This window comes from Thunnus maccoyii, chromosome 24, assembly GCF_910596095.1.
Source record: "Thunnus maccoyii chromosome 24, fThuMac1.1, whole genome shotgun sequence".
Classification (NCBI taxonomy): domain Eukaryota; kingdom Metazoa; phylum Chordata; class Actinopteri; order Scombriformes; family Scombridae; genus Thunnus; species Thunnus maccoyii.
Window position 1 is genome coordinate 8849388 of NC_056556.1, and position 15943 is coordinate 8865330.

The 15943-nt window shown below is 37.8% G+C and overlaps 2 protein-coding genes across 2 annotated transcripts in view; one reads left to right on the top strand and one right to left on the bottom strand.

Moving 5' to 3' along the window:
- LOC121892011 (FERM, ARHGEF and pleckstrin domain-containing protein 1-like) overlaps nt 1–9633 on the top strand; it is a 57453-nt gene extending 47820 nt beyond the window's left edge. Inside the window, exons 16-28 of the mRNA XM_042404761.1 lie at nt 743–876; nt 1621–1702; nt 1822–1883; nt 2939–3114; nt 3235–3365; nt 3486–3554; nt 3664–3753; nt 4011–4093; nt 4619–4731; nt 6293–6453; nt 7461–7568; nt 7721–7872; nt 8474–9633. Of these exons, the coding sequence (XP_042260695.1) occupies nt 743–876; nt 1621–1702; nt 1822–1883; nt 2939–3114; nt 3235–3365; nt 3486–3554; nt 3664–3753; nt 4011–4093; nt 4619–4731; nt 6293–6453; nt 7461–7568; nt 7721–7872; nt 8474–8549 (1437 nt within the window). The 3' untranslated portion in view covers nt 8550–9633. The remainder of the gene's footprint in view (nt 1–742; nt 877–1620; nt 1703–1821; nt 1884–2938; nt 3115–3234; nt 3366–3485; nt 3555–3663; nt 3754–4010; nt 4094–4618; nt 4732–6292; nt 6454–7460; nt 7569–7720; nt 7873–8473) is intronic.
- A 506-nt stretch (nt 9634–10139) lies between these two features.
- On the bottom strand, nt 10140–13074 carry LOC121892247 (gamma-glutamylaminecyclotransferase-like). Its single transcript, XM_042405166.1, has 2 exons — nt 12938–13074; nt 10140–11536 (listed from the first exon to the last, which is right to left on the bottom strand). The coding sequence occupies exons 1-2, from the start codon at nt 13029–13031 to the stop codon at nt 11040–11042; spliced, it is 591 nt and encodes a 196-aa protein (XP_042261100.1). The 5' UTR covers nt 13032–13074; the 3' UTR covers nt 10140–11039.
- Nucleotides 13075–15943: the final 2869 nt, after the last annotated feature.

Consider the following 15943-nt stretch of genomic DNA (forward strand, 5'->3'; position numbering starts at 1 on the left):
TTTTGACCTCTGACCTCCGTCTGTCTGTTGGGATCATCACAGTATATTGTGTGTTTTATCTGCTCACATGTTTCCACATATATATCCCCTGGAATCACTCAGTCACTGTTTTGAGAGATTTGGATGTGTAGTATGTACAAAAGCTTAAATACAGTGTGTTGTTTTGTTGTTTAAAGTATAAAATATTTTATTATACAAGTCTTAAATGGGGCTGCAACTAATTTTTTTCATTATAGATTATTCAGCTGATTATTTTCTTGATTAATTGATTAATCATTTGGTCTATAAATATCAGAAAATTGTGTATTTTTTAGTGTTTTTGTCTGACTAACAGTACAAAAACTCAAAAATATACAGTTTATTATTACATAAGACAAAGAAAAGCAACAAATCCTCATATGAGAGGCTGGAACTTTTCTGCTAGACATCATAAATAGTTGCTGATTAATTTCCTGTCAATTGAGTAATACATGAAGGGATTAATTGTTTGAGCTTTAACCTAAACCACATTCATTGCTTCACAATAGAGCTTCATCCACATTACTTCCTTTGACACGGCTCTTTTGAGACAGTCATAAGTATCCTCCAAATGTAAACTTTTATTTGGACCTTTCTGGATGTTTTGATTGCTCGCTTTGAGAGCTGCACCCAGACAAGAACTCACTCATGTAACTGATGTGTTTTTGTGTGTGTGCATATTTGTGTGTGTGTGTGTGTGTGTGTGTGTGTTGCTTTATCCTAGTCCTTCCAGGGTGTTTTGGGGAAAGACGAGGCGTTTCCAGACTCCGTTAACAACCTGATCTCCGCCAGCTACGATCCGGTCTACAAGTTCCACCAGGGATTCCTCAAAGAGGTGGAGCAGAGGCTGGCGCAGTGGTCAGTGTCTGTGTGTGTTCTCATTCAGAAAACGGAAACCTTTTCTTTTTACATTACAAACACATTCAGTCTCATCAGAGAAACAGAGGTTTTACTTATAATTTATGAGGCCGTTTGGAAAAACAAGTCAAAAAATCATTAACTTAAAGATCTTAGCATCATGGCTGTACAATGTCTACAGAGTTTGTCTTTTTCTGCACCCTTTCCATATTTAGTTGATTTGTTTCAATCCTGGAAAATGTTGCAGATATTTTAGAGATGCAAATTCATGTGAGTTGATGCAGTGAAACAGGATTAATGGATGTAAACAAAACACATCCAGCAGAAAAATGTGAGGCATTTTAAGACCAGATTAGTGTTTGGTAATTTGCTGTTCTGCTTTAGCGATAACTAATGCTGGCTGAAGAAGAAGGAAAAAATAAGGTGATCCAGCTTGCTGATGTGACATGAAGTCTAATGTGACTCTGCTTAGGATCTCCAAGTCCTCTTTGCCTCCTGGAGGAATCTTGTGTGTGTTATTTCTGTAATGACAGACAGGAGAAACTCACATACACACACACACACACAAATGAACCACGCTTTTGGCAGGGGCCCAAGGACTTGCTGGTAATGATGAATGGGATTGTGGGGGAATATTTTCCAGTCCTCTGTGTGTGTGTGTGTGTGTGTATGTGTGAGAGAGAAAAACAGCTCTGGTCTGGCATCTACTGGTGAATAAATGTTACTGCTCTCTATCTCTTTAAGGGAGGGTCGCTCTAATGCTCACATTAAAGGAGATTATCAACGAATTGGTGACGTTCTACTGAAGAACATACAGGGTCTGAGGGTAAATAAACTACATCTCCCTCTCTACCATAGCCGTAAAAAACTACAAATGCCATCTTCAGTCGCCTCTTTATCTCTCATCTCTATTTGAACTCCCTGTTATCGCTTTTACATCTGCAGCAGTTGACCATGCATCTTCAGAAACACTCAGAGTGCCTGGTGGAACTGGAGCGAGCCTGTAGGTGAGTGCAGCACAACACAGCTATAAGTAAGCAAAGGTCAAAGGTTACAGGCTGGCATGAAACAAGTATATAGCTGTGTGTTCAGCAGCCAAACACTGGATTGAGGTTACTTGAATGGCTAATGTTATGTGAGTTAGCCCTTTGCTTTCAAAAGCTACATTTAAAGGAAAAGCTACTGTATATTTTTACTTGTGAAATCTCCAGTTATAATAATAATTAAGTTTATTTATTTATTTATTATCAAAACTACAGATTACAAAGTGCTTTACAAGAAAATAAATACAATTTCAAAGCCATATACACATACAAACAAAGAATAGTGAACCATAGAAATCTAGATCTGGTCATACATATAATCATATATGGTACATGTTACATATATATTAGTTATGATCTATCACACACATGTAGACAAAAGTAGTTAAGGAGTAAGCAGTAATAGGCATGATTGTTATGTTAATTTACAGTTTGAAGTGGTTGCTTTGCATGAGAAGATATTAAAACTTTCTTAGTAAAATGAGCACATATGTAGGTAATATTATACAGTACTGCACTAGAAACAACCCAGGACTTATTTAAAGGACACCATGTTTAATATAGTGAGATTTTAGCCCCCAAAAAACTTTCCTTTAATTCATGAATTGCAGCTCAAGTTACTTCACATGAATTACACTGAACAAATCAAAGTTTGCAAACAAGCAATAAAATTCAGTAAAACTGAGTAGAAGTAACATGAAATATTTCAGTAAGATGCATTACTGTAGTGTTCAATGACCTAAAATAGCAACCGGAGATCTTAATCCATTCAGGGCTTTGTAAACTAGCAATAAACTGTTTAAAATTGATTCTTAAAGAGACAGGAAGCCGGTGGATAGATGCTTAAATGGGTGTGATGTGCTCTCTTTTGCTTGTTGTGGCTAAAAAAAAGTAGATTAGTTGTAGTAAGAACAGACAAAGTCAATGAATAAAACAGAAAACTGATATTAAATAGGAAAAGTAGTCACAGGGAATGTAGTTAAATACTTAAATATGATGGTCCTTATTCTGCGCCTCAGGTCCAGTCGGAAGGCGGAGGCTCTGTGTCGGGAGTTTGAGCAGCAGAGGGTGTGCTACCTCCCCCTCAACATCTTCCTCCTCCGGCCTCTTCACCGCCTGCTGCACTACAAACTCATCCTGGAGAGGCTTTGCAAGCACTACCCGCCCACCCACGATGACTTCAGGGACTCCAGAGGTACGTGTTGCGTTTGTGGATGTTTTTCTTTTTATCTTCACCATCTCGACCTTCCCTCCCACACATATGTATATTCTTGTGCATGTGAATATGAATTTGTCCCTGTTCCTTCCCCTCCAGCGGCTCTGGCCGACATCTCCGAGATGGTGCTGCAGCTCCAAGGCACCATGATGAAGATGGAGAACTTCCAGAAGCTTCTGGAGCTGAAGAAAGATGTGACCGGCGTCGACAACCTCGCCATCCCCGGCAGGGTTAGACTCTTTTATTTTTGTGTTGTAGGACAGGAAACAGTTTGATGTTGTTAGTATAAGTGACCTATATGTTTTTTATGGTTACTCTGCCAATTCTTTGTGATTTTGTTTGACTTGCAGGAGTTTATCAGGCTCGGTTGCCTCAGCAAGCTCTCGGGGAAGGGCCTTCAGCAAAGAATGTTCTTCCTGGTACGACATTAAAGCTACTTTTCAAACTGGATTTAATATTTGTGATGGCAAAAATATTTAACACCCACTTTTTTCTGTTTGTCCTTTGTTCTCTTTGTCTTTTCTCCAGTTCAGCGATTCTTTGTTGTACACCAGTAGGGGGATGACCCCGTCCAACCAGTTCAAGGTTCATGGCCAGCTGCCTCTATATGGCATGACGGTATATAAAGACATCATTTTTTTTAAAACTAGATTTAAAAATGTGTCAAGAAAAATTCAAATCAGTTTTGTTTTCTCTTTTTCTTTAAAAGTGAAAGCTTGTTTTCACATCTTATGATGCTAAAATTAAGAATATTTTGTCCAGGGTTATTTTTCTGGGAAGCATATTCTGGAAAAAAAAACCTCAGCTGGGATATGTGTGTGTATTTAAGCTTAAGCTTGATGATACCGTGTGTGTGTGTGTGTGTGTGTCTGCAGATCAGAGAAAGTGAGGAGGAGTGGGGGGTCCCTCATTCATTCACCTTGTTTGGACAGCGCCAGTCTGTGGTGGTGGCCGCCAGGTACACGCATGAACACATGAACACATTAATTTACTTACAGTGAGCATAATAATGATACAATACAACAAAGACACTACAAACAGAAGGCTAAATAATTTAAAATATGTACCGTGAATGAAAGAAAGGAAGGAAAAGAAAATGAGTGAAAACATTACACGAACAAAGAGATCAAACAAACAGTACGTCATCCATTTTTAATGAAAGTTGTGTGCGTCTAAGAATAACAGTTTTAAAGATTAATGCAGGTCAGCCTCATTAAAAATAGATTTTCTTCTCTGCAGGACCCCCGCCACAGTTTGGTTGTCCTCCAATTAACTGACCTAATTTCCATTCAGTTACTCTTTCACTGATTAAAAAGTTGTATGTGTGGCTGTAAAATAGAGATCTTATTTCATACTTTTCTAATTCTCATACACTTCGTGGGAACATATGAAGTTAATATTGCTACAGCATGTAGATACATAACCGTTTTGCATTAAAACTCTCTCTCTCTCTCTCTCTCTCTTCCTTCCTGTGTCTGTGCAGCTGTGCGTCAGAGATGGAGCGGTGGGTGGAGGACATCAGGATGGCGATTGACCTGGCGGAGCAGAGCAGCAGTCCTCAAACTGACCTGCTCTCCACCAGCCCGTCTGACAACAGTGAGTCTGACTCATTATAGACTTGTCTTTCAGTTTGTGAATATGAAAAACATCAAGTAAGACTTCAAACAGTTTTAAAAAGTTACAACCTTTTAAATAATTGACCAATTTGGCACTCACTCGCTCATTTTTAAAGTCTGACCCTTTACCTATAGTCCTATAGTCCCTTTGACAAGACAGACAGCTGCTTTCAGCACCTCATGAATTGTTCCAGGTGGCCTTTCATCATGTTTTTAATGTCACCTGATATATGGACGTCCAGGCACCTCTTCTTCTTCTCATTCTTTATCTTAAACGCCTGTCATTATCTTCAATGAGGCCTCCGCCTGGTGACCTTTGCTTTGACGTCTCCATTGTGCCGCAGCTAAATCGCCTGCTATGTACATTTTAAACTCAAACTGTTGAAGAGTATTGGCTTACAAGTAACAACAAAAGGGTTTTTTCCCTTCCTTTTTTTTGGACCAGATTGTATTGAAATTGCTTTGATCACAATTTTGGCTCAGCTCTTTGTTTCTGGTCAAAAGAGCTTCTTCTTTTGCTCCATTTGTGTACACATTTTTAGACTTTTATGAACTAAATCTTAAAATTTTATGCATCTGTCAGCATTTGACTCATGTCTACCTTTTATATATTTTTCTGTTTGCTGTCAAAACAGTAAAATAGCAAGCAGATTTGTAAAGCTAAATGTTGAGGCTGTAGCTGTCCTCAATAATATCTATTAAAGCCAGATTGTTGTTACAACATTACATCCAAGTCCTGTAAAAGCTTCAGTGTGTCTATGAAAAGTGCAATCTAACCAAAAAAAGCCAAAGCTGGAAGCCCCAATACTTGCTTTTGTGCAAATTTGTCCAACAAAAGAAGACTGGAAATGCTCACCTCCAGCTGCAACCAGTTAAAATACAGAACATTTGCCAGCCATGCATAACAAAACAATCTTGAGGATGTTGCAGAGCTCGTTTCTCCACAAGTTTGGTCCTGATGTGATCTATCAGTCGACAACCAGTTCTTCAGCAATAACAGTTATGACTGTAATTGTTTGTTAGCTTTCTTTAAAGCAATACTGTCGATTAGCAATGAGGTATTGAGTTCCTACGGGAATGTCGTTAGATGCTATGAGCCAACTGGTATTTGTTTATACTACTTACAGCCGACTTTTACTTCTATTTTTCCAAATCAAGTATCAGAAACATTGTTTGCTGTTCAGATTGTAAAGCTGTCTGAGACAGATGTGTGCTTGTAGACTATAAAAATTAAATGGATTTGAAAACCCAAACTCCAAAACCCATGTGTAATGGAGTGTGAAACCAAGAACAAAGTGTTACACTTTCATTTAACCTCCCATCAGTTGGTAAAAATAAGAAAGACATTTTATGTTTTTCCCCCTTTACTACCAATCAGTTGATGAACAATTCTCACTTCCTGGAGGCACAAATAATTCAGCCTTGACTGACAAAGACAAGCTGACTAAAAAACCCAAAAAACAGCTCCAGTCAAGATATAATATATAACATATGTATAATATGTATGCATGTATTTTCTTGAACTGTCCGTCGTTCTCCAGAGCTGTTGGAGGACGGTGGAGCCGAGCAGGAGTCGGAGGAGGAGCTTGGCGGCTCACGCTCGTCTCTGGAGCGCCAAGGTCACCGCGGTAACACCACCGTGCATGTCTGCTGGCATCGCAACACCAGTGTGTCCATGGTGGACTTTAGCGTTGCTGTGGAGGTACCGGACTGTGTCTAAATCGTCTCCTCTCTACACATCACATCCCTGTTTCTCCTCTTCAAGCTGGTAGCTGTGGAGTCCAGTCGTCTGTTTTTGTCCAGTGTGTTCTGTCTGTCCTGGTCTTCTTCTTTACAGGCAAAGGACCATTGATTCAATGTCCTTTGTCTCACTTTTCTTCTCATGTCTGTGTTTTTTGGTCTTTGTCTTCCCTCCATTTGTCTCTCTGTCTTCACTTTCATCTCTGTCTGTCTACGCTGACATTACCAGAGGCCAGTAGTCCGGCCAGTGAGTTGATGAGGCCCCTCAGCAGACTTCAGGGGCCCCGTGTGTCTCTCTCTGTGTGGTTTGCTGGTACAGAATATACAGCCTGTCCTTTAGTGACACCTGCTGGAGCAGAGAGGTACTGCAATAGTTACAGCTGAGGTCTGACTGTACCAAATCCACCACAAACTACAATCTAGACAAACAAGTTCAATGTTAGAGACATAGTTTTCTGAAATTCTATATCTTAGAGCCCACATTGATGTTTTCAAATGCTTTTTTTTTCCTAAACTATGCTCACTATCATGACAAATTGCTGACAGAACCACACAACCCATTTGAAGAGGATGTCAGAATGTATTTCATATTTTAGAGCTGAAAAAATGAGTCTAATCAATCAGACAGATAATTAATCTGCAACTATTTCAGTCACTCGTTATTTTTTTGACTCACTTTTCTAGCAAAAATGTCAAACATTTGCCCAAACAAGTAATTTGAAGACATCATATTGTGAAAACTGTGATGGGTATTTCTCAAAATGTTAAACTATTTATAAATTAAGTAAATAATCAGCAGATAAATTGATAATGAAAAGAATCGTTATGTGCAGCCTTGTCATATTTCTTTTGCATGACAAGTTTCTCTCTCCCATCTTTTTTCTACATTTTAACATTATAATGGAATCAGTTTGTGTTATTTGAACTGGTTTTCATTCTCTTGTCTTCTCTCTTCTTCTGTGTTTCCAGAACCAGCTGTCAGGTAACCTGCTGAGGAAGTTTAAGAACAGTAACGGCTGGCAGAAACTCTGGGTGGTCTTCACTAACTTCAGCCTCTTTTTCTACAAGTCGCACCAGGTTAGATGTAAAACAACGCAAGAAAAATGTACTATGTTGTACTTTTTAGTGTATTTTTTTCGTTTTTGCCACTGTATTAGTCAGTCTGTTTATTACCGGTTTATAAATGTAACTTTAGATTGTCAGTAAAGTTAACTGAAGTCTGCCTGCAGGATGACTACCCTCTGGCCAGCCTTCCTCTGCTGGGCTACTCTGTCACTGTCCCATCCGAGTCGGAGAACATCCACAAGGACTACGTCTTCAAACTCCACTTCAAGTCCCACGTCTACTACTTTAGATCGGAGAGCGAGTACACGTTTGAAAGGTACAAGGTCTTGAGTGATCAGTGATGAAGACACTTGTCTGTGTCCTTTTAGTAGCTGTACAAACAATCAAATCTATCTCATTTTCATTTTAATACAATGTTGACTTTTCTGGCAGGAACTTAAAATTTATGTGCAACAGTATGTAAAGACCTTAAGAAATAGTCACAATTTCAATAAGAGAGATTAGTAAGATAGCTAATTCAACAAGAGAACAAACAGAAATATTCTGGTGTCCAGATGATCTAACTTTGTCTCAAAAGACTGTAAAAGAAGGCGAGACAGACTATAGTATTTACTCTGATTTGTCCAGTATTATATAGTAAGTTTTTATGAGGGATTTATGAATTTTGTTGGAAACAGTGAACAATCATTGTTTTCTTTATCTTTTGGCTTTTTTTGGTAGTATTGTTTGAAAATGTTCATTGTTTCATTCTCAGATGAAGAGGTCACTACTATAATAATCTGTACTTATGAAAGTCCTTTATTTTAAATGATGTGTGAAATAACTGAAAATAGGTGCAAAAGCTCAGTACTTATGGCTGTAAAATTAACTAACCAAGTTTGTTTTTTATGTTCTTATATAATTTTTCTCATCTCCAGGTGGATGGAGGTGATCCGCAGCGCCACTTGCTCCGCCAGCCGCTCCCTGCCGAGTACCAGGAAAGACCTTTACTAATGAATCTGCCGCCCTCAGCTCTCTTTGAAGACGCTCACCTGGGTGAAGATCTGGACTTTCGACTGCACAAACACCAGAAAAAGACTCTTACAATAGTGTTGCACACAAGCAGGCGCTAATTAATACCTCTGAATAGTTGATTCACTCCCTCTTTACACATCACTCAGAGGTCCTCCCACTTCACCTTGGTCACCTCCACCTCCTGTATCCACCTTCTTATTACACAAACAGCTTAATGCCACTTTTTGCACCACTAGTGTCTGATTAGAGGCAGTTCATTCATAAAATAATTGTACTTTTTTTTTTTTTTACTCTGAACTGGCAGCACACAGTATTTGTGGCAGTGTTATGTTTGTCCCATTGAGTGTTCACATGCACACACGCTGACATGGATTTACGGTAATATTCACCCCAACAACACATCCTGTTTACAGTCAGGAGGATTTTATCTTTATCATAAACCTGAATGAAATACAAGAGATTTTCCAGAAGTATTTGGGACACTGACGCATGTGTTTGTGCAGCACATCCTATCACAATGTAATGTTTCCCTGATTTGTAATGTTCTTAATATTCATGTATGATGACATATTTGTGATAGGGATTCAAAAATGTACATAATTTGCTTAAATGTGGAAAAGTGTGTGCATGTGAACACACTCATGTTGTCTTTTTTTGTATGACAATCTATAAATAATTTGAATTACAGTAAATGTGATGCCAGTTTGGACACAATTACAACACAACCATCTGTTTCCCTTTTAAGGCGACTTTTTGTACAATACTTTGATACACTGTGAAATGTTCAACTCTGCTTAATTTTTCTCTTTTTTTTTTTATTGGTTGTTTTTTTTCTCGTTGTAAAAGGACAACTGACTTTGAAACTGCTTCCAAACGCCAATAGAGATTTCAACGGTTCATTGCCAAATATCTTCTTCTTCTGTATCCCTCCAGGTTTTCTGGATTTTAATATTTTAAATAAAGATGAGAAATGATTGTGTTCATATGGAAAAAAAGAGACAATTCACTTATTTTTATGAAGACAAAAGCCTGGATTGAGTTAGGTCAACATAACATAGGGAAAATAATGAAAAACTATTGTATTTTAAGGAAAAACTCAAATATAAATATGTATATATAAAGCCATCATGGGTACAAAAGTGAAGCTACAGGGAGTTTTTATTGGTAAAATCCTGTTTTTTTTTTTCTTTCTTTGAATGTTTTTGTCACTGCAAATTAGAAAAGTGCAGCTAAGTAATGTGGAGTTCTTTCAGCTGATTTATCTTCCAATTAGTTCAAACTGACTGCACATTTAAACATACATAAATCATTTAGATATTTACAAATTTGTCTGAAAAGAGTAGCTTTGTGGTTTCAAGATTTAAAACCGGGGAAATTTCAAAACCCACCTGTGGGCCAAACGCACAGCACGACATCTCCAACAGCTTTGATATCAAAGTCTTCAGAGTTTAAATTGCAGCTCCAATAAGTGTATTTTTCTTGGTTTTGAAATAAAGTATAAACAGGTCATGCTGTCAGACGCCTGAGGCAGCAGCTTCACACGTCTGTTAAAAAATATGACACCATATCTCTGCAGGGAAAACCTCATCAAGCCTTTATTTTCTTTCACAGGAACACCCAGTTACAAAAAGCCTGCAGGTCCAGTATAATGATATTCATGCCTGCTGTGAATCAGCGTTGGCTACTGACAAGTCATGTGCCAAAGAGGATGTGAATGATTCAGCTGATCCAGTTACTGAAGCAAATTCAAGTCAAATGAGACATGTTTTAAATGTGTGGAGCTTCCTTCCACATCTACCACATCATTTGCCACTCCTGGAATGTCTTAAAACGGAAAAATATTTGAATGCTAGTGAGAAACTGGATGGTAAAACACGATAAAAACAGAAGCACGATCAATGCCCATTACATTTCCCTGTGATTGTCCCTTTTCAGGGACTTTAAATGAGACAAATCAGTTAAAAACCTACAATGAATTACATATTAACATCATAGAAATTAACCTACAGTAATGTTATGGGGTAAGTAAAAGAAATAGGACTCAAAAATGGCTGTTGATTGTACCGTTAGTGTCAAAATGTAGGAAGCCTTTCCCGTCTTTAAATTCCTCCATTAAAATAATACTATGAAGTGCAATATTTCCTTCTACTTTTATGTTTTATGGCTGACTTCAGGAGGTAAAATACATTATTCTGATACGTCTTACCTCTAATGATTCACTGCCTCAGTACTTTCAGTAAATTTCAGCACATAAAGGTGAATGACTACATATAATATGCCATTCCTAAGATCCTAGAAGCAGGAGTGCATTCAAGTATGATTTTCTTCAAATGTGAGAGAGAGTCTGCACCTGCTCCACTGATGATAAATGGATTAGTAGAGAGGTAGAAAGGAAGCTGATTTTTATGGGGATGCAGGTAAGCCGTGTGGACGCTATCTACTCAGGATCTTCATATCCAGCGAGATACATCAGTCTCGAGCTTCTCTGGTGACGTACTTGAGCCCGTGATCCCCATACGAGTCGTAGCTCTCGTAGCTGGGCAGAGAGGGCCAGTCCGGCTTGTACGTTGTTGTGCTGTACACGAACGCCTCCGTGATGCTTCCAGGTGACGGCGTCTCCTCACCCTCTGTCTGTCCCTTCCATTCCTTCACCTCCAGTTTTACCAGAGTCCGCTGGTACATGGTGGGGATGCCTTCAAAAGCATCCAGGAATTTCAGCATCTGGTCGTCCACTTTGTAGATCTCACCTTGGACTCGGTGACCCTGGCCGGGGATGTTGAGGAGGAAGGGGATATTGTACTCGCTGGCGATCACCAGTGGGTATTTCTCAGTGGTGCAGGCTGAAGCGAGGAACTCTGCCTTTCCGTTGGGGCTGTGAAACATACGAAAGTAGTTGGGCTGCCCCTTCTTCAGGGTGCCGTAGACGAAGACATGAGCCATGCGGACGCAGGAGGGCAGAAACACCTCTGAAATAAGACCAGGTGGAGCAGTTAGGGGTCAGATATCATATTCTAACTCTGATTTTTTAAATTATCAACCTATGTTGTTTAGTAGAGGCTTGTTAAAATGTTCAGAGACTTTGCTTTGACAGCACATCTGCAAACCTGACATGCATTTCAGCCATTTGGAGAGACACATTTCAACATTTTCTGAGCAATTTTTTAGGAATACAACAAAAGAGACATAGAATTATAAATAAAACAAAGCCTGAGATGCTGAAAAACACCCCAATGTGAATAAAACTCTGCAACACTCTTGTGTCTGTAACTTTATATGTAACTGTTGTGACTGCTTCTGCTCAATACTGGGGTATATTAAATATTAAACAACCTAAAAACATCAGGAATAGAACTAAAAAATGAGAGATAAAAGTTTTTTTTTTCTTGGCTGTGGGTGGTGACATTTATATATCCACATATACAAGTTTGAAAACAGTGAATAAAACGCTGCTGCCTCAACTTTCCTGTCACTTTAAGGAGGATCTGCCGCCTTGTAAATATTCATCAGAGAGTTTGTGAGTTATTATAGCAGCACAACAACATCCACTGGGAAAATAAATAATATACTTTCTATCAATGTGTGAACAAAAATTGCATCTCTGCGACCTTCAGGCCTGCAATCAACTGGAGATCTCTGGACTTTGTTATTGCAAAGTAAATCAACTCAATAATTAATTCACTGTGACAGCCAAGTCATAAAACTGGGTGCAGGATGAGTTTGCACAATGATACAGTATGCATGCATAAAAACTGACAGAAACACTGGATTAGGGCTGGGCAATATATCAATATATTGATATCGTGATATGAGACTAAATATCGTCTTAGATTTTGGATATTGTAATATTGTGATACGGCACAAGTGTTTTCCTGGTCTTAATGGCTGCATTGCAGTGAAGTGATGTTATTTTTGGAACTAACCAGACTGTTCTAGCGGTTCTTTTATTGGCCTTTAGTCATTACATCCACATTACTGATGATTATAAAAACCTCATTGTGTAAATAATCCTCCCTACAATATTGTTGCAATTGGTCAAAAAAATATCGTGATCTATTCGTATATACTAATGTACTGTAAGAAACACCATGTATGAAGTGCTTTGAGAAGCTGCACTGTTACAGTTTACCTGCCATACATAAAGCCTTTTATTTATTATATACAAATAAAGGACACTACGTCTGTGCTCACATGTCTCTGTATTGTTTTTAACTGTCTAACTTACTGTGCAATACCTTTTTTTTATCTTGTTTTCTATTGCTGCTGCTATCTAAAGTGTCTCTCGAAAGTGTCTCTCATAAAATCCACGTTATAGCTGTATAACAACGCAAAACACGGCTTACAAGTGCACCCAAAGGTGCTCAGCTTACCTGGAATGAGGTGCAGATGATTGTTCAAAGTTCTGTTCACTAACTGTGTCTGTTTCAGGAAATGAATGGATCGGATCATCGGACCAAACCACATTCAGAAGCCGGGGAGGAAGTGAGTGCGTATTGACGCATGCGCAGTAAAAATTCTGGTGAACCAACAGATGGCACCAAAGTGATGAGGAAGAGTCAGTTGGTTTCTTTATTTTTGAATATCAAATTAGTCCAATAGGGTTCAGTAATTAGTCTAAAAAGTACCTTGTTAAAAAAATATAGTTCATTATAGACAGTTAACTCTACATATTGTTCATGTTTTGGCCCTTCAAAGTATTCTTTCAGTAGTCTATCAAATGTCTGACACACAAATCTATTTCTCATTCATAAATACATCATCAGTTATTGATAAATGGGTGATTTACCCTTAGTTAAGCTTTCAAAGAGCAGAGAGAGTGTATTCTTTAGGTTTTACACTCTTTGTTTATGGAGAAAAAAAACATTCACAATCACATTGCATCATGGTCCCATGTTACCTAAAACAGCCATAATGATTTCATTGAATGTGGAGAAAGCAAAAACATTTTTGAATGGTTTTTTTTGTTTGTTTGTTTGTAAGTGATTTTTTCTGGATAATTATTACTTTTTTAATTGCCAAATTCTACACAAGTCTTGGCTTCTCCTGCTTGTTTTTAAAATTGTGCTGAAGAGGTACTGTGATTTAATTAAGTCCTCCAGAAATGTTAAAACTATGAAAACTGGGTTTTTATTTGCAACTCTCCTGAAAAAAATATGTTAATGTATATTTATTTAAAAGATATTATTCAGGTATCCATGTCATGTCTGTATACCCTGTACATAGTTCTGTAAAATGTATGTTACTTAATAACGTATATACACAAAACAAACAACTCGTCTGCTATCTGAGCCGAGGAAAAACATGGTATTTTTAATTGTAGGGTTGTCTTTAATTGTTCCTGAGTGAAACAATTATACTCACTAGTAAACAAAATAATAAATGCCTGATAAAATATTGTTGTGAGAGTTCACCAGGCCAAGAAGAATCACAGTATAATAAAAATAATCCTGGGAATAAAATAAATAAGAAATCCAATACACCCACTGCTAATTAACTAGACATGGTCTTTGTAGAGAGGTGAAATATGAAGATACTGAAGTATGAAAACAATATAATAAAAGGGAGATTTGCACTGCGGGCTCTATTAAAATCCACTTAGCATAACATCAATATTAGGAGACTATTTGACAATGATATTGTCATAGAAGCAAAACATTAAAAAGAATTACATCAAAGGCTTTAAAGTTCAGCATCTCTTTAATACACCGGCAAACTGGAGCCAAAAGGACAACGGCCTCATTACTGTCAGTCCAGCCAATTTTCAGCACCCACACTGGATCCCAGTAAACAAATTAAGATTATTACTATGAGGGCAGCAGATAGATCTCATAAAAATTAAGTTCAAGTTGTCTGAAGAGTAGATAATGTTTCCTCAGGCAGACATTTTTCATCCTGCCATGCTACCCTGACTGCAGACTCACCGGTAAGTGCTTGCTGAGATGAACTGCGACAATAACTCAGCCAGGAATTAAAGTGCATCTATCTTTGCCTTAACAGACACTTGATATTCTGTCTAACAACAAAGTGGAGCCTGCAGACTCAGTCGAGGCAAGCTGCTGTCTTCTAATAAAGTACCTTTCACTTGTGTGGAAAGAAGGAAATTCACTGATTCTGGTGAAGCGATAAGAAGAGTAAACACAGCATCTCTGTGGTTGCGTGTAACACGCTGTGTCTTCCTCAGGTCAAGACACTTCAGTTTAGTGGTATTGAACGAACACTTGTGCCAAAACTACAGGTGTATGGGTATTAAAACTATAGTAAAAATCATATTGTAAGGCTAAAATGAGGGAAGTTAAAATTTCATGACATTTACAGACATACTTGAAGCTTTAAGGACTATTTCATGGATAAAAAAAACAACTTCTCAGTGTTTAATTTGAGTTTTTATTCACAGCATTTGGATTCTCTGTTGAGAGCCACATACCAACCTTGGCAACTTTAGGTTTTTTGTGCTTTTTAAAGTGCTCTGTATGATTAATTTGTTGGTTTCACAACCAGATTTAGTCTAGAACATTTGTGTTTTTATGGTGATGGACAAAAGGTTTGAAAGTCTGTACACCAACCGACTCTCTCTCTCTCTTAACAGAGCTGATATACAAGATAAAAGAACATTTTCTCTCTTAGTCAGTCATGTTTATGTGGGATTGTTTCATGAGCTTGTGTGGTGGGTTTTCACATTTGTTTGACATGTTTTAATTTCTGCATTTTAATGTGTTTTATATATCTAATATTTAAGTGTGTGTGTGTGTAGTTAATGTTGAAAGAACTGAAAGAAAAGAGTAGATATCCACAAATGATATTAAAATATCAGCACTGATTAGGAAAGCAGCAAAGATGCACCATAATATATAAACTCAAGACCAAAATGTCAATTATGTTAATGAGTTAGATCCTACTAATAGCGCTCATGGCAAAATGCCATTATTGCTTCTGTATGAATTAAGTGCAATATGTTGTTGCTGAATCATCTAAATAATATTAAACACTGTATATTTGACAATAATTTGCTTCCACAGCTGTTATCATTAAAGGACGGGTTCACAATTTTTCAAGTCTGTCTTAAAACAACAGTCAGGTGCCTAAATGAACAGTCAAACGTGTTTTTCTTGCTGTAATCATTCCTACTGTTCATACGGACCATTAGAAGATCCTTTTATAATTAACTTACAATGTAAGTGATGGGGGAAAAAATCCACAGTCCTCCCTCTGTGCATCAATCAAGTCAATATCTTTCAACATTACAGTCTTTTTAGTGCCAAAGTCCCTCTTTTTGTTACTTTACTTCCACCACAGCTCAACAGAGAAACACTGTCCGAGGAAACACAAAGAGGGAATTTGATGCTAAAAAGACTGTAAATGTGGCAGATATCTACTAG